The sequence below is a fragment of the Nicotiana tabacum genome, chromosome 2 (assembly GCF_000715075.1).
Source record: "Nicotiana tabacum cultivar K326 chromosome 2, ASM71507v2, whole genome shotgun sequence".
NCBI lineage: Eukaryota > Viridiplantae > Streptophyta > Magnoliopsida > Solanales > Solanaceae > Nicotiana > Nicotiana tabacum.
In genome coordinates this window covers 655,376-681,914 of record NC_134081.1, presented here as the reverse complement: position 1 = coordinate 681,914, position 26,539 = coordinate 655,376, and the positions used below count along the sequence as shown (strand labels likewise).

At 34.8% G+C, this 26,539-nt stretch overlaps 1 protein-coding gene across 1 annotated transcript; it reads left to right on the top strand.

Moving 5' to 3' along the window:
• The first annotated feature begins 19,642 nt into the window (after nucleotides 1-19,642).
• LOC107778453 (fatty acyl-CoA reductase 2, chloroplastic-like) lies at nucleotides 19,643-26,296 on the top strand. Its single transcript, XM_016598708.2, has 9 exons — nucleotides 19,643-20,017; nucleotides 22,561-22,664; nucleotides 22,753-22,952; nucleotides 23,322-23,422; nucleotides 23,513-23,723; nucleotides 23,847-24,008; nucleotides 24,159-24,240; nucleotides 24,890-25,278; nucleotides 26,001-26,296. Exons 1-9 carry the CDS (start codon nucleotides 19,681-19,683, stop codon nucleotides 26,164-26,166), a joined length of 1,752 nt encoding a protein of 583 aa, XP_016454194.1. The 5' UTR covers nucleotides 19,643-19,680; the 3' UTR covers nucleotides 26,167-26,296.
• Nucleotides 26,297-26,539: the final 243 nt, after the last annotated feature.

Here is a 26,539-nt window from a genome sequence, read left to right as displayed (position 1 = left end):
TGTCCGGCACCATCATAACCTTTAATTGGATTTTGGGTCGTGACCACATGGTATCAGAGCACTAAGTTCACTTAGGTCTCACGAGTCATGAGCAAGTCTAGTAGAGTCTTGCGGATCGGTACGGAGACATCTGTACTTATCTTCGAGAGGCTATAGGGGTGCTAGGAATACTTCTCTTTTTGATTTCTCATCATGCGATTTGATTCCTTTGAGGCTTATGCCTTCATTCACTTCCTACTCAATCTTATGCGACGTGAAGTGCTTGTTATAAATTGGGGATCAAGGAAATTTTTAATGGTACTACAGATGTAGTACATGATGCTTCTCCCTGTGTAATTAATTGGGCTATTGTCGTCGCTTTGCGAATGGCCGCTCTGTCATTTCAAATTAAGTATCAGTGCTACCTAAGGTTTTGAGATTTGGCATTGATTGTTATGGAGATTCGTGCGTTGTTATCGCACAGTGTTTATGAAATGGTAAAATGCCAATCTATGTGTTAGGGCAGTAAACGACTTGAAAGAAGGTTTTCTCAGTACATGATTCAGAGGCTCCATGTTTTAATTCCAGCGGAGAAAAGGCAATCGGACTATGAATGTTCAGGTTTGGGGTTGATGGAGTAACAAAGCTTGATATTTTCGAGTGTGGTAGAGTTCTCAATTTTGATGTGGTGTCATCGCCTTGTAAAATGCATTAAGGTTTGCCAGTGTTTTGGTTTTCTTCAACTCGCCTTCACGACGGGGTGTTAGGAATTTGTATAGGGGAAACAATCATTAGAGATCGCGGTGTGCAGTGATTCAGGATCGAAGCAGCGTTTCTAGTGTTGATGTCTCAAAAAGGATGATCGTTAGAAAGGTTTAAAGCTGGTAACGAGCTATAGAGACGAATTTTGAGTTAAAACAACAACTGGGCAGCGAAGGATGAGGAAGGACATGTGGTAGGTGCCTTGCGGTGGTTAGGCTCCGAAAAGGCCAAGTGTAAGAAAACAGAAGCAGAGTAGTTGCTTAAAGGAGATAGTTGACCAAAGTGGGAGAGTGCCAAGGTAGCACATGGGTTACGTGGTAGGATGATTACACGTCTTGAGGAACGTTTGGAGTGATTTGGGATGTAGAATGGACAATGACTAGGTCTACGGACTTAAGTTGTGATATTAGCTGCTATATTGAGAAAGATTGGATACAACAGGAGGGATTTGCTTGATATGAAGAATGATACAACATGACTTTGGATTGGAAGGTATTGTCGCACCAGTTGGTGAATGAGCTCGGACTCAGGACGATCTACTGATTTTGTAGTATTTGCACCCAGTGCAGCGACGTTGGAATATGGTAGCATGTAATTTCCATAGGTGGGTTATCTCCTGTAAGCGGGTTAGCGGTCGCGTGGTGTTGATGAAGCTTCTGCGAAGAATTCTACTGGCTACCCGGTAAGAGATTTAATATGTAAATGTGGCTAGTGGTTCGGAGTGTTTATTAAAGGTTAATAGAATGATTTCAAGAAAATTTGGCGAGTTGCGTGTGCAGGATCATCTCAACAATGAAGAAGGAATCTCAGTGGATTCCAAAATTTTGTAATTGTAGCTTCAAGCTAAGTGGGAGAGCCCCACCGTCTTGGATTGCGTAGTGTCAACTTGTGCGGTTTCTGATTATTGGTGTATTGGTGGGTCATTGCAACTAAGGAAAGAAAATATCAGTGGTAATTTGAGCAAAGTATTTGGGGAATGTGTGCCATATTTGTCCTTATCAATTCATATTCAGGTTTTTGGAAGACTCAGAGTTTATGCTTTGTGTAGATGTAATGCACATGAAAGAGAAACAGTCGGATGTTTCCTTGATAAAGTGTCCATGTGCTAGCAGGGCCTTGGAATTGATCATGTTTGGGAACAAGTCAGAGCAAGTGACTCTCAATAATGGTCCTAGTGGATTCAAAAATTTAAAGTGTGGTGTCTAAGGATCTCGAGTTTATAGTATGGTTGAGTATCGAGCTTTTGCAGCAGATTATGAAACGAGGCTTGGAGTACTCTACGTTATCTTCAGGTTGTGGTGTATCAATAGATAAACGGAAGAAAATAACTTCGGATTCATAAAAGAAGTATCAGAATGGGCGTACCAATTGAAGATGTGAAAGTGCGCACAAGGAGGGATATGAGATAATTAGTGGGTTTTGAAATAGTGTGGTCTCATGAAATAAAGTCCCTTGGGATGAGTGCGGATTTGAATTCATGATGTAATGAATGGTGCTATTATTATTTATAAGGCAAGTTGAGAATAAAGTAAAAAAAATGGATCGGCTAACAATGGTTGAATCGGCGCGATGGTGGAAATGATCAGTTCCTTCAGCGCATTGAATTATGTGTGTGATTTGCGGCAGTACATGCGAGGCTTGAAGGCCACCGTAATTGATTTTATTTGGAGAAATTCAAGTGTTATGACATGTTATGTGTAGAGGGATCCCAGAAGAGTTATGGTGGTTTAGACCACTATTTGAGGCCGGTATATTCTGCGGATATGGGAATTCAGTCAGGTGTTGTACTGGTTCTCTTGAAATATGTTAAGTAGAAGGTTTCTATATGATGAAATGTTTACCATATTAGTGGTTTGGGAGTTATGATGGAATTCGTGTACTCCTGCGCATTGGCGTGGTTAAGTACACTAAGAAGCATGGGATTCGAAAGTCGAGGATTTAAGATTTCGGTTCGATGTTGACAAGGATATCATGAGCTCGGGTGAGCAGGAAAGGGATTTAGATGTTTAAAGTAAGATGGTATTGTTTTTAGCATCATCTAAGGTCGATGTCAGGTGTAAGAGGCCTTGTGTATTGATTTGTGGATTCTTGATATGCTTTACAACATTAGTATAACCGGTAGCATGGATATGCAGACTTGTTACCTGGTGTGGAAGGTTGTGGGAGCGTGTCTCACGGAAAGATTATGTAAGAGTGACATATAGTCACTTGATTGAGTGAATATTGAAACCAAGTATAAAGATTGTGGTCATATCACTAATTCGAGAATTTATGCCTAGAGGGCGCTCGGTTCATTTGGTTGTCGACTGTGGAAGTATTGTTCCGGATATGATGGCTATTCTTGTATGTTATGGGAAAAAGGTTTATTATGGATACTTGAAAGGTTATTAGTCTAGTACGATGCGATCAGAATCGACTTGAGGTCTGTGGATGGATTTGAATATGAATATGGGCTTTATATCAGGCCGGATGTGTTCATTTCAGCATAACTACTCCCTATGGAGGAATATTCAGACGTTGGATGTCGTTTCGTCATCGGTTATTTCATGTAATACTATATTGTGCCGCGTGAGTTGCGAAACGGCTTGATAAACTTTCTTATGTATTGAAGTTCCGCATAGCGATGGTGTTATGTGAGTAGGATGGCTCTCGAGATTCAGATCATATATCGCACCTTAGTTGTGCTTGTGTTTTGTAGCATATGGCGCTGTCGGTCCTTCCAAGGATGGTATTATGCACTTAGCGTGCTTGTGTCCGATGTTCGGATATTTTGTAAATAATGAGCATTCTAGCTCACTAAGTATTTTCTTATAGATTTTGTGGATCGGGTTGCACGCCGCAACAGTGTGATGTTGAGTACAGTTCCCTATATTCTATTTTGTGTGTTTTTGTGTCCCATTTTCTGAGGAAGGTACATGACACCTTTTCAGTTGTTTAATTAGTCACGTGGGTTGAGTAATCCTTTCCATAGTCTATTTTCCTTATGTATCGCAATCGAGTCCGTAGCTTATTAGCTCATTGTGGTGTCATAGGAGACTTTTTGTCATGTCTGAGGTGGCTTATTGCCTGAGCAGCTTATACTAAGTGAGATGAGGTTATTGGATCCAGGATCAGTACGATCGGATTATATGAAGTATAATAAAGAGCAAATACCATTATTTGGTCCATAATGAGGCAATGGTTCTTGTTAGAAAGAGAAACTCAATAATTTGTTGACTTAGCAGTTGGTTATGAATTTCTACACATTTCTTCCATCGTGGAAGCAGTTCAAGAGTTGGAACAGGAATTATAGGTATCATGAGGTGTGTTGTGAACATCAGATTCGTGGAATTTCGGCTATTGTTATCGGAGGATGATATTATGATCATGTGAATGGTGCGGTGCATGGTCTAAATTCAACCAAGGTATGAAACCCTGTATTGGTGCATCGTGTAGTGATTGATACAGTGTTCGTAGGTTGGAAACAGGCATGATGGAGAATTCTGGATGTTAGAATTGGGCTCTAAGGCTTAATCGCCTAAATATAGGGGAGAATCTTCAGATTGGCTCGAGCTAATGTGCTCAACTGGGTGTGGTAGCACGGGTAGGTGCACGAGGTGTTAAACTGTGATTTTGGACAACTCCGGAATAGTCCTTAGCACGTTCGTGAACGAACGTATATTTAAGTGGGAGAGAATGTAACGACCCAACCGGTCGTTTTGACTATTAGAACCCCGTTTCCCTAAATAAAACTTCCTGTATGTGCTTTTAATGATTTATGACTTGCGGGGATGGTTGGTTCGGGATTTGGAAGTGTTTGGGTTGAAATCGGAACACTTGGTTCCTTAAGATGGCCTTAAAGTGCTAAGTTTAACTTCGGTCAACATTTTGAGAAAACAACCCCGGAATAGAATTTTGACGATTCCAACAGCTCCGTATGGTATTTTGGACTTAGGAGCGTGTTCGGAATTTTATTTGGAAGTCCGTAGTTAAATTAGGCTTGAAATGGCTAAAATGGGAATTTAAGTTTGAAAGTTTGACCGAGGAGTTGACTTTTTGATATCGGTGTTGGAATCCAGTTCTAAAAATTTTCATAGCTTAGTTATGTCATTTATGACTTGTGTGCAAAATTTGAGGTCAATCGGACTTGATTTGATAGGTTTCGGTACCTAATGTAGAAGTTGGAAATCTTAAGTTTCGTTAAGTTTGAATTGGGGGATAATTCATAATTTTAGCATTGTTTGGTGTGATTTGAGGGTTCAACTAAGTTCGTATGATATTTTAGGACTTGCTGGTATAATTGGGTGAGGTCCCGAGGGGCTCGGGTGAGTTTCGGACAACTAACGGATCACTTTTGGCCTTTGGAACAATGCTGATAACTACTGGCATTTTCTTCTGATTTCCTTATACGCGATCGCGTAAGTTGGTCTGCGATCGTGTAGAGTAATTTGGACAGAGATGGATTTGTTCTACGCGATCGCGTGAATAGGGTTGCGATCGCGTAGGATTATTTTGGGCAGCTGGACATTCGTTCTATGCGATCGCGTGTGGTTGTTTGCGATCGTGTAGGGGAAACTAGGGAGGAGCTGGGCCATGCGCTTAATGCTTCGCGATCGCGTGAGGAGGCTCACGATCGCGTAGGCTTGTGGAGACAGTGCTTCGTGATCGCGTGGGACTTTTCGCGATCACGTAGGGTTAATGTTTGGGCAGTAAAATTTGTGCTACGCGATTGCGTGAGGAAGTTCGCGATCGCGAAGAAGAAATCACTAGGCAGAGAGTTTAAGTTCTGAAAATGGGATTTCGTCCCATTTTCCATTTTTTAACGATTTGGAGCTCGGATTTAGGCGATTTTTGGGAAATTTTTAGAGAAAGGGTAAGTGTTCTTAACTCAATATTGGTTAAATTACCCGAATCCATCACTATTTTTATCATTTAATTGGTGAATTGAGTTGGAAAAGTTTGAAAACCCTCTTGGATAGATTTGAGAATTTGAGGGCCAAATTGTTATCAGAATTTAGTGATTTTGGTATGGGTAGACTCGTGGTTGAGTAGGTGTTCATATTTCGTAACTTTCGCCGGATTCCGAGACGTGGGTCCCACGGACGAATTTTTTAATTAATTTCGAAATTTTTATTGAAAATGTAGTATTTTCTTATAGAATTGATTCCTATAATTTTTAGTGATTGTATCGAATTAGTTTTGGCTAGATTCGAGCTAGGCAGAGTTGGATAATCATGGAAAAGGTCTTCTAGTGGATTAAATTGGAGCAAGACGAGGTAAGTCTCTTGTCTAATCTTGTGAGGGGGAAATTACCTCATAGGTGATTAAAATTAAATAATTATTGCTAATTGTGGGGGGCTACGTACGCACGAGGTGACGAGAGTCCGTGCGTAGCTACTATTAATGCTAAAGTCCGGGTAGTTTAAGACTCAAAGCATGAATTACTTGTGTGAATTGTATTCTTTATTAATTAATAGAGGAAACAATAACTTCAACTAAACATGTAAAGACAATTAACAAGTAGGTGATAAGACAAGTAGAGCATGTGAATATAAATTAATGATGATGAATATAACATGTTATGGTAACTCAATTAAAGGCATGAAAGGAATCTACATAGTTAAAATTGGGCAATTACCATATTTAACCTGTATACATACTCGTCACCTTGCGTACACGGCTTTCACATATCACAATTAACACAAATCAACACCAATCCTAAGGGGTCCCTCAGCAGTGTACACGACATTCTGGATCGGGCCGTACGTCCTCGGCAGAAATCGTACTTAATAATAATAATTACACGATACTTTAATAATTTATTTTAGCTTGCGAAGCTAATTGATAAATTGGAAAATCCTTGAGATTTAATAAATTATTATTCTTGCTTGTTAAGGAATTAATTGTTATTCCTGTAAATGAGATTTAATTGATAAATTAAAAATTTATTGAAATTGAATTGCAGCTTGTAAAACTATTTGATAAATTGGAAGTTTTATTGAAATTGCATGATTTAAATAAATAAATTGAAAAATTATTGCATTTGAAGGATTTTTATTATTTCTGCTAATTGAATAAAATTATTGTTAACTCTGTGAACCATGCTGATTTGAATAATTACAATTTATTCCAATTATTATTATTGACCCATAGTGAGTGTCAAAGTCGGCTATCTCGTCTCTACCACTTCGAGATTAGGCTTGATACTTACTGGGTACACGTTATTTTCGTACTCATACTGCACTTGCTGCACATTTTATTGTGCAGGTACATATATGTATAGCGGCCTTGTGGGCGCAGAGGTGTGGTTAATAATTGTGGGGAGATAGGTGAGCTTCATTTTATATTACGATTCGCAGCCAACAGAGTTTTTTCCAGAGTTATTATATTTTTCTGTCTAATTTGTATTCTGGACAGATGCTGTATTTTATTTTTAATTCCCTAGTAAATTCTCATATACTTGTGACACCGGGTTTTGGGAATGGTTATGAATTGTTTAGAAATTTAGTTGCTAAAAATATTTATCATTTACTCTATGAGTTTTATCTTTACAATTTTATTGAAGAAAGTTTTATTTAAAAAACAAATACTAAAATGGGTAATTAAGTTAATTGATTATGGTTGACTTGCCTGACAGTGGTGTCCGACGCCATCACGACCTTTAATTGGATTTTGGGTCGTGACAATGACTTCACGCCGTCCACTATCAATGGGTGGATTGTGGGGTCATGTATTATATCAGTTTTGGGCCTTGAAATATATATATATATATATATATATATATATATATATATATATATATATATATATATATATATATATATATATATATATATATATATGTGTGTGTGTGTGTGTGTGTGTGTGTGTGTGTGTGTGTGTGTGTGTGTAAAATTTACCCATGTTTAAGGCCTGAGATTTTGTAGAGGATAAGGTTGGGACTTGCGGTATGTCCGCCTCCTTAATAATCATATACTTCAGTACCAAAGGAGTTATAGAATCAACTCTAAATTTGCAGAAGGTCTACTCAGCGTGGACGTCATGGTTGCGAATTTTGGGGTGCTTCGGAGGAAGTACAGTTGTTAACGAGATTCTGGACTATATGGTTCGTGCCAAGATTTGTTTGTATGGAGCTCTACTTTTGTGATTGTTGTGTTTAAATAGGGGTAAGGGTTACCCCAAAGAAGAATCGAAGAGTATGTTAAGAAATGGGTCAGCACAATAGTGTTGAGTCAGCATAACAAAAGAAGAAATTTGCCTTGGGAGAGATAATTCTCCACCGGTGTTCGTGGCAAAACTATGAAGAGGGCAGACCAGCCAATGCAACACCACCCACTTGGCTAATCTCTCAGAAATGCTTTTGAAAGAGTTTGTTTCCCGGACTCTCCGTAATGCATAGCGCATAGGGTTGAACGATTACGTCAGGTTATCATGACGGTGTCAAAATATGCCATCAAGTTCAATAAGTTAGCCCGTCATACTCCTACTTTGCTTCCTACAGCCAGAGAGCGAGTCCACAGACTCATTAAATGACTCAATTATGATCGTAAAATTATGAACTCGGGAGCTACAGGCTGATACTTCATTTTAGCTAGTTATAGAAATTGCCAAGATATTAGAATGTGTTCGGGGTGAGGAAAAAGGAAAAACTTAGGAGACTAAGAGGTCTCGAGGTTCTGGAGGATTCAGTGAATTCTACTCTACAAGTATAAATCATTAGGGTGGGGGTTCGGGCAGTCGGTCAGCCCAGTCCGCATATTGGATTACTCGGGGTGCTCCAGTAAGTTCTTTTAATGCATCACCGACATGAGTTTCCTACAATGGTTATTCCAATTATCTGGTACAGACTCAATATGAGCAGCCAAACCCGCAAAGGGGTTGTTATGAATATGGTGATACTGGGCACATCATGGGAAAATTGTCCCAAACTTGGGAGAGACATATTTCATCAAAGCACTCAGGCTATGTGCTCCATTGAAGTTATTACACCACCCACACGACTAGTTAGGGGTGGAGGACAGGCAGGTAGAAGGCGTCCTAGAGGTGGAAACTTAGCCGTTGATATATTTGTTTTACGATATGGCGAAGGTCGCTATATCAGATGGTGTCGTTATAGGTACGACCTCGATTTAATATAAAGGAATAATTTCCTTAACTTGATTCGGTTCTCAGTATCGAAACGAGTCCTCATATGGTGCTCCACTTATGAGTGAGCTTCATAATTCTGTAATCTACTTATGTGTTTACTCCTGTTGGGAGATTCTATGGAGATAACTATGCCTATCATTCCATGTTGGTCACTAATAAGAGGTGCGAGGCTAAATGTGGCTTTAAGTTACTCATTTCGGTAAGTTTTGATGTAATTTACGGATAATTCATTACAAATTTTGAATTATATGCCCTACCGGTGTGGGGTTCATTATGTGTTGTGATTTTATTTAACGAAAATTACTTAAAAGGAACAAATGGAAAGTTTCGATTGGCACGATGTGCATATTACTTGTGATTCAGAACTGAGGACGAGATCCTCACATTTTAAAATAAACTGATATGTTTAAACCGGGCTACGAGATGCGGTGGAAGTTATATAAGGAAGAGATCCTTGTGAGGAAAATTCTTGTGTTTAAGCTCCCCCTTATGAAATCTAATTTGTACTATAGTACTAATAGGGAGTCATGCCTGTTAGGCTTATTTGAAAATTCTATATGAAATTCTCTGTGCATACTTGCCAATTTTGGGTTGTAATTATTGAGTTTTAACCTACAAGACAGGTTCCCTCCCAGGTGACGTAAATGTGACTCATTAATTTGGGTAAATAATTATGAGGTCTTCATGCCTCGTGTCTCGTTATCAGTATTGTGAAGGTTTGAAATGAGATTTTTGTTAACATGAAGTTATTTAACGATTCTGTAATTGATTATGAACAACTATTAAGACCAGATTGACCCAGAAGGGAGCTCCGTTCAGATGGACCGAGGAATGTGAGGAGAGCTTCCAAAATCTCAAAACAGCTTTGACTACAGCCCCAATGTTGGTATTACCTATAGGTTCAGGGTCTTATATTGTGTATTGTGATACGTCGCGTATTGACCTCGGTGCAGTGTTGATGCAAGACGGTAGGGTGATTGCCTACGCGTCCAAACAGTTAAAGGTGCATGAGAAGAATTATCTTGTACACAACCTTGAGTTAGCAGCTATTGTTCATGCCTTAAATATTTGGTGGCATTACTTGTACGGTGTCCATTGCGAGGTCTACACCAATCACCGAAGTCTACAACATCTGTTTAAACAGAAGGATATTAATTTGCGGCAGCGGAGATGGTTGGAGTTGCTTAAGGATTATGATATCACCATTCTCTATCATCCTGGGAAGGCCAATGTAGTGGCTGATGCCTTCAGTTGTAAGGCGGAGAGTTTGGGCATCTTAGCATATTTACCGATAGCAGAGAGGCCTTTATGACCGTATCAGGGAACGTCAGTATGATGACCCCCCATCTACTTGTCCTTAAGGACAAAGTTCAGCACGGCGATGCTAAGGAAGTCACTATTGGAGATGAAGATGTATTACGGATGCAGGGTAGGCTATGTGTGCCAAACGTAGATGGTTTACGCGATTTGATTTTCCAGGAGGCTCACAGTTCGCGGTACTCCATTCTTCCGGGTGCTGCAAAGATGTATCAAGACTTGAGACAGCACGATGGGTGGAGGCGGATGAAGAAAGACATAGTGGAATATGTAGCTCGGTACCTAAATTGCCAGCATGTGAAATATGAGCATCAACGACCGGGTGGATTGCTTCAAAAGTTGGAAATTCTAGAATGGAAATGGGAGCGGATCACTATGGATTTCGTTGTTGGGCTCCCACGGAGTCAGAGGAAGTTTGATGCAGTTTGGGTCATTATGGATAGATTGACCAAGTCGGCTTATTTCATTCCTTTGATTACTACTTACTCTTAAGAGCAGCTGGCTCAGGTATATATTCGCGAGATTTTTAGACTTCGCGGTGTACCGGTATCTATCATCTCTGACTGGGGTACATAGTTTACCTCACGGTTTTGGAGGGCTGTACATCTAGAGTTGGGTACTCGTGTGGAGTTGAGTACAATATTTCACCCTCAGATGGACGTGCAGTCCAAACGCACTATTAAGATACTGAAGGATATGCTTCGTGCGTGTGTGATAGATTTTGGGGGTGCTTGGGATCAATTCTTACCACTTGTGGAGTTTTCTTACAACAACAGTTGCCAGTCAAGCAGTCAGATGGCTTCGTATGAGGCGTTGTATGGTAGGCGGTGCCGGTCCCTAGAGTTGGTTCGAACCGGGCGAGGCTAGACTATTGGGTACAGACTTGGTTCAGGATGCCTTGGAAAATGTTAAGTTGATTCAGGATTGGCTTCGTACATCCCAATCTAGACAGAAGGGTTATGCGGATTGGAAGGTTCGTGATGTTGCATTCATGGTTGGTGAGCGGGTATTGCTCCGGGTTTCGCCTATGAAGGGTGTGATGAGGTTCGGGAAGAAGGGCAAGTTGAGCCCTAGGTATATTGGGCCTTTTGAGATTCTTGAGAGAGTTGGAGAGGTGGCTTACAAACTTGCACTACCACCTAGTCTCTCTGCGGTTCATCTGGTATTCCAAGTTTCCATGCTTCAAAAATATTACGGTGATCCGTCTCATGTATTAGACTTCAGTTCGGTTCAGTTGGACAAGGATCTATCTTATGTTGAGGAACCAGTGGCTATTTTAGATATCATATTCGAAAGTTGAGGTCAAAGAACATTATTTCCGTGAAGGTTCAGTGAAGGGGTCATCCGGTCGAGGAGGCGACTTGGGAGACCGATCATGATATGCGCAACTATTATCCACACTTATTCACCAGCTCAAGTACTTTTTCTAACTCCGTTCGAGGACGAACGTTTGTTTTAGAGGTGGAGAATGTGATGACCCAAAATGTCATATTTAAATTTAATGATTAATTATGTGTTCTAAGACCTCAAAAAGCACTATTTATCATTCCTCGACTTGCGTGTGCAGCCCGTAAAATTTTTCGGAAAGTTTTTGTGTGAAAAATGGATTAAAATGTGAATTAGAGCTTTAAAACTCAATTGAGTCGACTTTGGTCAACATTTTGAGCTAACGGACTCGGATCAATATTTTGACAGTTCCAATAGGTCCGTATCGTGATTTGGGATTTGGGCATATTCCCGAAATTTAATTCCGAGGTCCCTAGCCTGAGATATGAAATTTTGATGAAAAATTAAAAGTTTAAGTTCAAATAGTGACCGGATGTCGAATTATGTGCAAACGATCCCGAAATAGAATTTTAATAATTCCAACAGCTCTGTATGATGATTTTGGACTTAGGAGCATGATCGAAATTTTATATGGAAGTCCGTAGTGAAATTAGGCTTGAAATGGCTAAAATAGGAATTTAAGTTTGGAAGTTTGACCGGGGAGTTGACTTTTTGATATCGGGGTCGAAATCCAGTTCTGAAAATTTTCACAGCTCTGTTATGTCATTTATGACTTGTGTGCAAAATTTGAGGTCAATCGGACTTGATTTGATAGGTTTCGACATCGAATGTAGAAGTTGGAAATTCTTGAGTTTTATTAAGCTTGAATTGGGGTGTGATTTGTGATTTTAGCATTGTTTGACTTGATTTGAGGTTTCAAATAAGTTCATATGATATTTTAGGACTTGTTGGTGTATTGGGTTGAGGTCCCGAGGGCCTCAGGTGAGTTTCGGATGGTTAACAGATCAAAAATGGGACTTAGCTGCTGCAAAATCTGGTGCAATTTTTCTGCTGGAAATGGTGTCAAAATCGGGTTGCCTGTCAAAATCGGGCTCCCAGAAAAATCGGGCTCCCTGACAAAATCGAGCTCCCTGACAAATCGAGCTCCCTGACAAAATCGAGCTCCCAGACAAAATCGAGCTCCCTGACAAATCGAGCTCCCTGACAAATCGGACTCCCTGGCAAATCGGGCTCCCTGGCAAATCGGGCTCCCTGACAGATCTGTAAGTTATAAAAACAGGGGACATCGTCCCATTTTGCATTTTTGACGAATTGGAGCTTGAGGAGAGGCGATTTTGATATATTTTAAAGGAAAAACATTTGGGGTAAGTGATTCTAACTCGGATTTGGTTAATATACACGAATATATCATTATTTTCACCATTTAATTAGTGTTTTGAGATAGAAATTTGGAATTTTTTTAGAAAACTCATAGAAATGAATTTTTGATATTTCGGTGTCGATCCGGAGTCGAATTTGAGTGAAACTGGTATGGTTGGACTCGTAATTGAATGAGTTATCGGATTTCTTGAGTTTCACCGGATTCTGAGACGTGGGCCCCACGGGCGATTTTGAGCTAATTTCGAATTTTATTGAAAAATATAGTATTTTCTTATGAAATTGATTTCTATAATTTTTGTTGACTATATTGAATTAATTATGACTAGATACGAGTCAATCAGAGTCGAAAAAATCGAGGAAAAAGCATTATACTTGGTTAAATTGGAGCAAGTCGAAGTAAGTGACTTGTCTAACCTTGTGTGGGGGAAATTTCCCCTAGGATTGGTATTGATGTGATTATTAAAATGTGTTGAAAGTCATGTGCACGAGGTGACGAGTGTGTACACGGGCTAAATGTGAAAGATTATATTTTTAAATTGTGTAGATCATTGTTGTACACGGGTTAAATTGCGAAAGATTATATTTTTAAATTGTGTAGATCACTGTTGCGCATTTATTAAATTATTTTATCTTGTTATATTCTTCATCATTGATGTGAGATATATACTTCAAATTTATTTGATCTTTTCTTACTAATTATTTTACCTGTTTAGTTGAAACTTGGTTTCTTTTATTCTGTGCATTATTTGAAGGTTGATTTTCTTTAAATTAAATATTATTAATATGAAGTATTTGACATTTTTAAACTTGATATTGAAGCAACGTATTAAAGATCTTGAAATATTATTTTCCTAAATTATTTACTCCTGAATATTTTTGTACTCATTGTGATGGAGCAGTGAGCTCTTTATTGTGGAAGAATATTATTGTTGAATTATTTAGACATGAGCCGTGAGCTCTTTATTGTGGAAAGATATTATTGTTGAATTATTTTGACATGAGCCGTGAGCTCTTTATTGTGAAAAAATATTATTGTTGAATTATTTTGACATGAGCCGTGAGCTCTTTATTGTGAAAAAATATTGTTGTTGAATTATTTTGGCAAGTTAAATTATTTGAGCACCTGAGGTACAAATTATGATATATTGTGATATTGATACGCATGCGGTGGTATAAGGTATGGCTATTGAAATGCATGCGGTGAGAAAAGGGTGGCTTGATACGCGTGGCTAGTAGGGAGAACTACTAGAAGCCATGCAGTGTGATAAGGATGGCTAAAACGCGGGATGCTATTTCGGAAAAAATATTTTTCCGAGGTGATCAGCTGCGTCTGCCGCTCAGTCCAAGGAAACTAATAGGGGAAGGATAAAAATCATAAGTACCATATTATTCCATCTATATATTAGATTGCATATTACAAAAATAACAATAACTCACTAGATTTTTATAAATGAGGTCCGGGGAGGGTAGGTTGTACGTAACTTTACCCCTATCATGGGAGGACAGAGAGGTTGTTTCCGACAGACCCTCAACTAAAAAAAAGATGAAAGAAGCATTGACAACAAATAGTAAAAATATAAGATATTAAGAAAATCGAAGTCAAGATAGCAAAAGTGCCGTAGGTCATAATAGCAATCTAAGGATAAAATGATAGCATACTAACCCTGATACTTGATAGTAATTTGTATTTGTAAAATAATTCTGGAGAGAATAAAATAACATATAAACAGAAATGTAAAAGAAACATAATTTAATCTGAGCCCACTAAATTCATAGTGTTTCTTTAAGGAATTTAACCCCCTCCTAGTACACAAGGTTGTAGATTATTTTCTCCCAGGATAGAACGAATTACACACTAATATAGCGGTACTTCAAATTCTAGTGTTTCAGCGAACACAAATATCGGTAACAAATCACACTTATTGTTGCTTTCTTTGTAGTTAAAATAATGCAGAAGAAAGGAGGAGAACTCGGAAATTCATATTGAAAATCTGAAAGAATGGACTAGTATTTATAGCTAATATTGAGCTCAAACTGAAGAGGTGCAACTCTTCAAAACTGAAGAGGTGCAACTCTTCAAAAAGGTTGCTTGTGTAAAATGGCCATAATATAAATGATTTTTACAAAAAGCGAAGGGTATATACCGTTTCGTTGGATTTAATATTAATTTTTCATTTACAAAAAAACGGATATTTAATAATATTTCTGTTAATATTTACTATTAATAAATAAATTTGGTCCAAAAAATTCAAATTCAAATCCAAATGGCTTTTACAAAAAGCGAAGAGCATATACTGTTTCGTTGGATTTAATATTAATTTTTCGTTTACAAGAAAAAAAGGATATTTGATAACATTTTTGTTAATATTTACTATTAACAAATAAATTTGGTCCAAAAAACTAAATCCAAATGGCTTTTACAAAAAGCGAAGAGCATATACTGTTTCGCTGGATTTAATATTAATTTTTCGTTTACAAGAAAAAATGGATATTTAATAACATTTTTGTTAATATTTACTATTAACAAATAAATTTGGTCCAAAAAATTAATCAATCAATCGATCATTTGACTAAATCCAAATCCGAAAAAACGAAGGGCATATACTATTTCGCTGGATTTAATATTAATTTTTCGTTTACAAGAAAAAAATGGATATAATAACATTTCTGTTAATATTTACTATTAACAAATAAATTTGATCTAAAAAATCAATCAATCGATCAAGCTGAAGCCGAGCGAGCGACGACGACGGCACGAGGCTTGCCTTCTTCTTAACTTTTTAAGAGCTAGAAGAAGAGCAATTGTATATATACCCATCAAAACCTTTTCCTCTTCCAATATGGGACAATGTCCCTTTGTCAATGAGGGAAACTCAAACATTTTCAATTTCCCTCAATTTCCCATTCACCATTTTTAAGCTACATTTAAGTTTAAAAACCCAACAATACTATCGAACTAAGGAAGACAAAAGGAAACGCTCGACTAATTACTAACCTTCTACCCTAATTTTCAACCTCTACACTCTCTTATCAAGGATCATATCCTCGGAAATTGCATGTTACATCAGAAAAAGTAATACATGAGATTTGCAAATAAAATATAAGAGATTTTTATAAGATCGTTTTTCCTCTATTCACATTGTGCTCCTAATTCACTCTCCATCCAAAATGAAAAATAAAAGAGAGAGAGAACATGAAAGCTTTAGGAAGGTAAGCATTTAAAAAGATGTAATTAAACAGACCAAAAGGAAAATTTTATGGTCAACATTACTGTCTCTATAAATGTAGAAGATCGTTTTAGCTCCAAAATTAGATCATTTATTATGATATTTCACGGTTGTGGATCGATGTACTTTAATAAATTTCTATAATTGGACATCAAGAGCAGATGCAACAACCTTGAAGAAATATTTATTGAAGTCCTAACTTAAGGGAGTTTACTGATATTTTTGAATTTCAATTTTAGTTGTTGGCTGTCAATTAATCAGCTATTCACAACCTATGCCCTTTTACAAAGGAGTTTCGAGAGAACTGTCACTTATGTCAAACGTTCCGGCTCTTTAAAATTTGTAACTAAATGTGTGTCGGATCTTTCAAACGTACCGTATTTTTGGAAGATTTTGTTAGAACCGAAATAATCAAACGTGTCATGGGAAAACTAGTAAATCAAACATTGAACAACAGTAAATAAGATAATATAAAAAAAATATATCAAAAGAAATACAAACATTTAACATGGTTGGTCAATTGACCTACATTCACAGACGGAGATAAGTAATCCACTATATAAAAAAGAGTATAAAAATATCGAGAGAACAATCTCAGATAGAGCCCACACGAGGTCAAGAGGTTCATATGAACCCGATTCATCAAAAAATAATACCGTTTTTATATGTATATTCTATCCTTCTTCCAGAGAATGCGAATATATTGTTTGTGATGACTCAATTTAGAATACGGACAACATCCAGTCCAATGGCAAATTGGGTGCAATTATTTTGGTTGTCCTGAGTTCGAAGCCAACCAGCCCATAATGGGCACTCTTTTTTTGCGAAATATTTTTCCTTCCTATAAACACGTTTTTTTATTTCCCTATATCCTATACACAACACTCTTTTTTCTTTCCTATATTCGTACGACATGGGAAAACTTTTATTTATCATTTTTAGACTAGGAAATATATTTTTTATATATATAATTTAGGGAAAGAAAACTACATGTATTAATTTTTTTTCTTAATCGAATCTAAAATCTGAAAATATATATTTGTTTCTTTGCATTTTGAACCCGCTTGATAAAAATTCTGGGTCCGCCACCGGATAGAGGCACACACAAGTGGCAGGATAACATTTGTCAAACACATTCTCCCCCCTAAATAACACTCTCAAAACCGCTTAAGGACTAATGAATAAAAAGGAATGATCCTTAATTTATAAAAATCAAAATATTTCTCTCCAAGAAAAAGAACTAGCCAAATATGAAAAAATTATATTTTTCTTTTCGTAAAAGGAAAAATCAGTTATAGTAAATATGTTGTCCTTCCTTCAAGAAATAGAAAATCTAAATATGGTGAGAAAATTACAATCAACGCCTAACATATCTGACATGGGTATATCAACATTTTAGAGAGTCTAAGTACCATAGACTGTCACAGGTTAATAATTAGGCATTAGTCCCTCCGTCTCAATTTATAGGATATTTGATTAGACACGAAATTTAAGAAAAAAAGAAACTTTTAAAACGTGTGGTTTAAAACATGATAATATATATTTATATAGCTATAAATTATTTTATTAAAAGTAAAATTGCTAAATATACTAAAAATAAAAGAAAGTAATCAATGCCATGTCCTCGAGCAGGTGCTTTTTAGTTTTCAACAAAAACTGTTGGGCAGATCAATCAATTGTAATTTACAGGAAATAAGTTGAAAATGGTGAAAATGAATTTATTTTGAATTTTGATTTAAGTGAGTTTAGCAATTTTATTTTAAACACCTTTTTTCTCTTAGAATAAGTAAATGTACTCAAATTTAGAGATCGATCGTGACTTCACCATTTGTCCTTTTAATTTCATCTCAAGTTCAATATTGTTTTCTTTATTAAATTCAGTTTGACCATTTTGTTATAGTACATAGGCAAACGGGAATTTTTTGAAATTTTTTATCCAAAAGAATTTCAACCAAATTTCACTAGAAAAAATTAAGATGTTGCAGTTAGGTACTATTTAATTGTTCATGTACCCGAGTAGGCATGGGCGTAGGCACCTTGCTTGAAGCGGTGTCACATGACTCCGCTTCGTCGAATTTTTTTCGTAATCTGTATGTATAAATAATACTTAAAGTTAAAATATTGGGTATAAATATAAAAAATGACTCCACTTGTCGTTACATTAATTTATTCATTTGTTCACTTCTTCAAATATTGACACCACTTACGAAAATTCCTGCGTACGCCATCGCGAGTAGGTGCGGTTAGTTTTCAACAATAACTGTTGGGCAAAATTTACATGAATTAAGTCGAAAATGGTGAAAATGGATTCTATTATGAATTTTTAATTATTTACATTTTAAATGAATTTAACAATTTTATTTTTACACTTTTTTTCTCAAAGTGAGTAGTTTACTCATTTTTGGAGATCGTAAGTCAATTCCCTAGTTTTGTTCTTTTAATAATATCTTGTTTTGTTTGTATTAGAGTATAGCAAATGCAATTTCGTGAGAATTTTTATCCCCCAAAAAGAAAAATCAGTTTTTCAATATGTGTCACTCATCAATTTCAAATACCTCACACCTAAATATTTGCTCGTCTCCTAGCAAAGCAAAAAATTAAACCCCATATATGAACTAATAACCTCAACAAGACACCAGGTAAAACAAAAGCAATCAAAAGCAATCATATGAATATAAATAAACTTTAACCTCAGTCATACTAATCTATCGATGCATAACATGTGTTTGCTAATATACTTAATCATGATTAATTGAATATATATTCCCGAACATTTTGTCATGAAAAGAAAATAAAAAAAAATTATGATCAAACGGGAGCTTAAACTAAACTCACGTTAGCAAAGCTTAAATCCTCGAAAATTTCGTACTACAGAATTCTAATTTCTCCTTTGGTCTTCCTCTTTGCTTACAACCAATTCACTAGGTCATTTCTTACTTCACCAAAAAAATAAAAAATATATATATATATATATATATATATATATATATATATATATATATATATATATATATATATATATATATATACATCTTTATAACAATATTCTTATATACAGTCATTCACTATAAAAATCAATTTTTTTCGGAATCGATTTTTGTGTTATGTTATAATATATATTTTCTATAACAATACTTCATTATAGCAACAAAACAATATCGGAACAAACGATGTTGTTATAGAAATATCTGATTGTACTACTGTAATAAATAGAGAGCAAAAAAACTTTAGGAAAGTAAGCATTTAAAAAGATAATGTAATTAAACATGGGTCAACCAACAGCGGGGTATGACTGCGTACAATAGACCTTTGTAGTTTGGCCCTTCCCAGATTCCTCGTATGGCAGAAGCTTAGTGTACCGGTCTGGCTGTCCTTTGTAGCTAGGTAAAAGAATTTATGCATATATATTATATGTTAAATTCTTTTTAATTTTTAATGTGTTTACTTCTTTATATTTTGCTTTCTCTAAATGAAAATCGTGGCTCCGCGACAATTGCCACATAATTGAAATAGAGTGAGTACTGTCTTTAGACTCCCTCTATAAATGTTAGATCAAAGATCATTTTAGCTCCTATCTCACACATTTTCTTTTTTGGGACAAATGTCAATGCTTCTCTTCAAAAATATTTTTCCCCTTCATACAAGGGAGTCACCTACTAAGTTATTTTCTGAAAATCATGATTCTGCTTTTTTTGAATATAACATTTCATCCTTGAAAAAACATAAAAAAGCAAAAAAAAGATTTTGTTGTATGAAGTTTGAAAACTTAGGAAATCCACAAAAATGTTTATTAAAAGCAGTCACTGATGTTGCAGCCATATCAATGGAGAAAAATGAAGTTTTAAATACTCCTAAATCTAGTAATGGAATTGGGATTGTGGAGTTTTTTGAAGGGAAGAACGTTCTTGTCACTGGTGCTACGGGATTTCTTGCAAAAGGTAATTTTATTTAATTATTTCTTTCAAAATTTATATCGCACTTATTGGTTATAATTATAGGCCTTTTGAGGTTTTTAGTACGTCTCTTAAGAAAGATATTTAGGCGTTGTATTTGGTATGAACGAAAATGTTTTTCACAAAAAAATAAAAAACAAATAAATATTGTGAACAACTTTTTCCAGAAAAATAATTAATATTTTCAGCGTTTGATTGGTGTGAAGATAATATTTTTTTAATGTTTGGTTGGGTGAATAGAGAATATTTTCTACTATTTGGTTGTATGGAGAAAAATAACTTTCTAAGAATATCACAACATTATATTTTCATTTCATTTTCTAGTGTTTGTATTACGTTGTTTAGTCCATTTCTTCATTTCCTATTCCCTATTATATTCTAGTTCTTTGCCCACATTTACTAGATCCTTTAAGGGCCAAATATACCCCTCTATTTATTTTCCCTCGTTATACTATTGGGTTATCTATACACCTGCAGTCATACTTTGGGTTCAAATATACCCCTTATTTAAACAGAGGGACACGTATTATCGTCTTGTTGGTCAATTCTAAATATCTCCTAATTAATTAAAAAGACCCATTACCCATACCCGATTTTTTATTTTTTTTTGTAAAAACTGGAAAAAACTAAATTATTTTTTACTAAAAACTAAAAAAACGAAAATATTTTTTTCCAGTTTTTACAAAAAAGAACTGCTTTAAAAAAATTAAAAAATATTTTCTAAAAAAATATTTTTTTAAAAACTGAAAATCCAATTTTTAAAGCAATTAAAAACTGGAAAAAACTGAAATATTTTTAACTAAAAACTAAAAAAAAGAAAATATTTGTTTTTTCAGTTTTTACAAAAATATTGCTTTACAAAATTGCTTTTTAGTTTTTATTTTTTCAGTTTTTACAAAAATATTATTTTAGAAAATAGTTTTCAGCTTTTTTTAAAACAGTGTTTTTGTAAAAACTGGAAAAAAAAATATTTTTGTTTTTTTTCAGTTTTTAGTAAAAAATAATTCAGTTTTTTCCAGTTTTTACAAAAAACATTGCTTTAGAAAATTGATTTTCAGCTCTTTTTTCAGTTTTTACAAAAATATTTTTCAGTTTTTTTTTTCTGCAGCAGGTTTTTTATGTAAAAACTGCAAAAAAAATATTTTCGTTTTTTTTTCAGTTTTTAGTAAAAATAAATTTAGTTTTTTTCAGTTTTTACAAAAAAAAAATAATTATTTTTCGGGTATGAGTAATGTGTCTTTTTAATTAATTAGGAGATATTTAGAATTGACCAACAAGACAATGACAAGTGTCCCTCCGTTTAAATGAGGGGTATATTTGAACGCAAAATATGACTGCAGGGGTATAGATAACCCAATAGTATAACGAGGGGTATTCTTAGATCATTTTCGAAAGTAGAGGTGTATATTTAGTCATTTGCCGTAAATACTATGTTTCTCCACTTCGACGTGCTGCTAAAGACAACGTATATGTGATCTTGAGAAAAATATTTTCTTAAATATTGCGGCCAAGCATGGAAAATTTTAAAAAAATATTTAAATTTGAATCGGTTAATTTATCCATTCTGTATATTTACACCTAACTAAATAGTTAACTTAACAATTAATAAATCAAAACGAAAATACATATCACTTAACCATGATTAAGCATTAAAAAGTATATATACAAGACATATGTCTAACATTTGTTTATTTGGTATTAAGTACGAATAAATATTTATCTCCAATCTATTATGTTCACTTTTTTTTTTTTAACAACCACCTACTTGCTTTTAATAAAATTAAATAGTTCAAATTTTATACATAGTCTTAAACATCGAGGTAGGGATTGTTGAGTTTTTTAAGGAAAGAATCTTCTTGTCATTCTTTCCTGCAAAATATCACTTCATTTAATTTTATACCTTGAATAGCCACTACTCGCATTTATTTTCTTTCCACTTGAGTTGACCTACTATTCAGTATTCACCTTTCTCCTGTCTCTACAAATATTTACTACGTTTTGAAATTGCAATATCATTTTGTTTTTAATTAAAATTATATAAACAGATCGTGTAGAAGATTTTTACAATATTAGGAGTACAATTTTACCTGCTATAATTAATGTCACTTACTATATATTTTGTAGGTAAACAATATCCATAATTGCTTTACCTGTTGCTAACTCTTAAGTGACTCTGATAGTCTAAATGAAAAGGATTTTATTAACCACAAAAAAAAGAGAGACCATTTTAAATGAAATTTACCACCAAAGTGGAAGGAAAGCCACGCGTAATTAATGGTGTTGAGTTCGAGTTTTGAGAATTGAGACATTTTTAATAGTGGATACTTTCTTTTTAAATGGGCATACATAACGTGTTCGGCTTAGTTGCGCTAATAGGTACGTACTGAATAGATGGTTAAACAAAAAAAATTTAAAACAATATAGAAACAGAACAAAGACCAACATATATTGTAAATCATGCTTGTTTTTATTCTTTATTACCTCACCTTTATTAATACTCACATTTCCACTACAACAATATTTTGCAGCTTTGGTCGAAAAAATGCTAAGAACAACACCAAATATAAACAAAATTTATCTCCTCATCAGGGCAAAGGATAAGGGAGTTGCATTTGACAGATTAAGAAGTGAAGTATGTTTATTAATTCTTCCTTTTTTAAAATTTAATTAATCTCTACAAATATGAAACAATATTTTTATACCTTCTCCTTTATCATCAGATTATGGAGTCGAAATTATTCAAACGCTTAGAAGAAATGCATGGTGAATATTACAAGCCATTTATATTAAGCAAATTGGTTCCTGTGGTTGGAAATATACATGAGCCAAACCTTGGTATGGATATTATTACTGCTCACCAAATTGCTGAAGAAATTGATTTGATCGTAGACTCTGCAGCAAACACTACATTTGACGAGAGGTTCTATTTTTTTTATTTATTATTTATGCTAATTCTTTTCACGCATTTGTTCTTCAAATTAGTCGTAGTATAATATTTTTTTAAAAGAAAATTTAATTATCGAGTAAATAATATTGATTTGACACGGAGTTCATTTAAGAAACAAAGGATGAGTTTTAAAAAAACTCCTAAGTTGGATGATCGTTTGAGAAATCTGAAAGCTTAGTGTTTAATTTCTAGCACCAGAAAGTTAAATTTAAATTTTTGGGATGATTTTATAATGACCAAAAAAAAGTAACTTTAGCTAATTAAGTTAGCTGACCATTTGAGAAATTAACTCTTAGTTTTGTGTTACGAAGTTGTAACTCACTCCCATTTGATATGTCTTAGGTATGACTTAGCTCTTGAAGCTAATGTGAACGGTCCATGTCAACTCATGATGTTTGCCAAGAAATGCAAGAAATTAAAACTTCTTATGCATTATTCCACCGGTATGCATTTGAATATTCTTTAAAATAGAACATAGTTTTTTGTAGATATAGTATGCATTTTATCTTATTTATTTCATTTGAATTTTAAAGCATATGCCAATGGAGAAAGAGAAGGCTGTATTTTGGAGAAGCCATTTACCATGGGAGAAAGCATAACAAAGGAAAAAGTCACTTCATTTTCTCCCTTTACTAAATTTCCATCCCTACATGCTATGAATGAGATGGACTTAGTTTCAAAGTTGAAGAATGCTATTACTAACAATAGCTTGGGGCAAATAATGAAGGATTTAGGCATTGAGAGGTATTTTCTTCGTTTATTTGATTTTTGTTTTTGGTTTCTTGCCCAGTGTTCAACATCTGCGTTGGGATCCGACTAAATTTTGATTTCCGCCGAAAAGTTCAACAATTGTTATTATAATTATAGGGCGAAGTTATATGGATGGCAAGATACATATTCATTCACAAAGGCCATTGGCGAAATGATGATTGATAGCATGAGAGAGGAAATACCAATACTCATTCTTCGTCCCTCTGTGATAACAAGTAGTTTTAGAGAACCTTTTCCAGGATTTATACAAGGATTCAGGTGTCGTTTTCTTTATTTGACTTTTTCTTTTTTATATAACAGTCATACTTATATTATATTGAACTTTTTTCTTCTTTATTCATAGTATTTATTTATGTTCAACCAAGATTAATATATTGTTTCTGACTTTTTATGTTCTCTCACTCATAGGGTAATTGACCCTTCAGTTTATTTATATGGAAAAGGGGACCTCCCAGCCTTTCTTGGTGATCCAGATTGTCTTGTTGATGTGGTAAGTACAATCCTCTAATATATTTTAGTTTTTAATTGCATCGATTATTATTGAAATACGTGACCCATTAAAAAATTTAAGAGGGAACATACTTTTATTTACTACTTAATTACAATCAAATCTTTCTATAACTATCATGCTTTATAATAATAATTTCACTGTAAGGGCTAAGTTTTTCTGGAACCAATTTTTCATATTATCTTATATTATATGTTTTCTATAACAACATTTCGTTATAGTTGTCAAAACATAGCGGGACGAATGACACAGTTATAAAAAGCTTTGACTGTATATATTCAATGCATACATGCGCTTCTCGCATGTGAGTGTACTTCTTTTTCATGAGCCAAACACGTGATATTTTTTAATAAATGGGTTGTAATGAGACTCGAACTCAGTGCAACTGCCTACTTTATAATACCATGTTGAAATGTGTATGACTATTCATATCTAAAAGCTAAAGCTATCAAAAATAATATATTTTTATTTACGTAATTATGTCTTCAACATTTAAATAGTTTGCATATAAGGCTAAAAATCTGATAAATATTCTTGTTTTTACAATGCTATAAATATGCTATCATGTTAAAAAAATACATTAAATTAATCAAATGTATTAATTATCTGCTTACTTCTTCACTTGATTTAGGTTCCTGTTGATTTGGTTGTAAATGCTACAATGGCTGCCATTGCCAAGCATGGATATTTACAAAGTCCAGAAGTTAATGTCTATCATGTGGCATCCACATTTGTGAATCCTTTCTCATTATATCAACTTTTCTACTATTGCTATGAATATTTCACTTCATTTCCTTTTGTTAACTCAAAAGGAGATAAAGTGGAAGTAAAGGAGATGAAATATTTTGACAAAATATCGGACTTTTCAAATTATATTTGGGAGGAATTATCAAGGCAACATAGTGTACAAGATTTAACTGAAAAAGAGCTTTTGAAGATTCAAATGCGGTTTAAAAGGAAAGTGGAATATTTGAAGCACTTCTGCAAACTCTATGAACCATATGCATTCTACAGAGGATGGTAAGATATTTTTTTCTTCTTAAATACATGAATAGTTTTAGTACATATTACTATAAATTGTATGGCTTTCACAAGTCAAAATTATACGATTAGGATAAGAGTTATAGCACGGTGAAGGATCCTTGGAGCAAGGATAAAGTTGTCTTTGTGTGACCTATAGATCAGGGGATTCGAGTCGTGGACAGGAGCAAAGCTACATAGTCCTAAGGGTGGTCAATTGACCATTCTTCGTCGAAAAATTGCACTATGTATATAAGTGAAATATTAGATTTTAGAGATATATAACATATATTGAACACTCTTTATCGGAAAATATTTTTTAACTTCTTTCAAGTTTGAACACCCTTGGCGAAATTCCTGGCTTCGCCACTGGCCGTGGAAGTAGCCACTAATGCTTGTATTAGGGTAAGCTATCTACATTACACCCCCTTAGGGTATATCTTTCCCAGACTTTGCGTGAACACGGGATACCTTGTGTCCCTTTTTATCTTTTCTCAAGTATCAAAAGTCTATTTTCTATCTTAAATTATATGTCTAGTCAAATTTTCGTCATATAAAATTAAGCAGATGAAGTAATAGTTAAAGATATTATGTAATTCTCTTTTTTTTCTCCTACTTGCAGGACAGAAAGCTTAGTCTAAGACCAGATATTATATATACTTAAAGATGAATTAGAGTAAATTGTTTGTGCTTAATTTTAATTTTTTTTTTCTTCTTGTAAGGTTTCACATTGGCAACATGAGAAATTTAATGGAAGAAATGTCTGAAGAGGAGAGAACAAGCTTTGAGATTGATGCATCAAAGATAAATTGGAGAGATTACTTAACAGGAATTCACATTCCTGGAGTGAAAGAACATGTATTGAAAGGAGGAAGACTACCTTCCTAAGTTTATATTGGGAAAGAACATTCAGTCGTCCTTGTATTACAAACTTTTGCTTCCTCTATTGTGAAGGGAAAGAAATGGAACTAATTATATGACTATTTCATTTTAAAGAGTTTTACTATGTGTTTTACCATCTAACTATGTGTTTTGCTAATAATGTTTGTATTAGGACAAGTATTGTGTCCATTATACCTCTTGGGTGTGCGACCCTTCCCCGAACTGTAACGATCCGGCCGGTCGTTTTGAGAGTATTAGCCCCGAACCCCTATTTACTGCTCCCTCTATTTCATTTTGTGGTTACGTGACTTGCCGGGAGGATTTGTTTTTTGTTTCGGAGAGAATTGGGACACTTAGTCCCTAAAATGGAAGTTTAAGT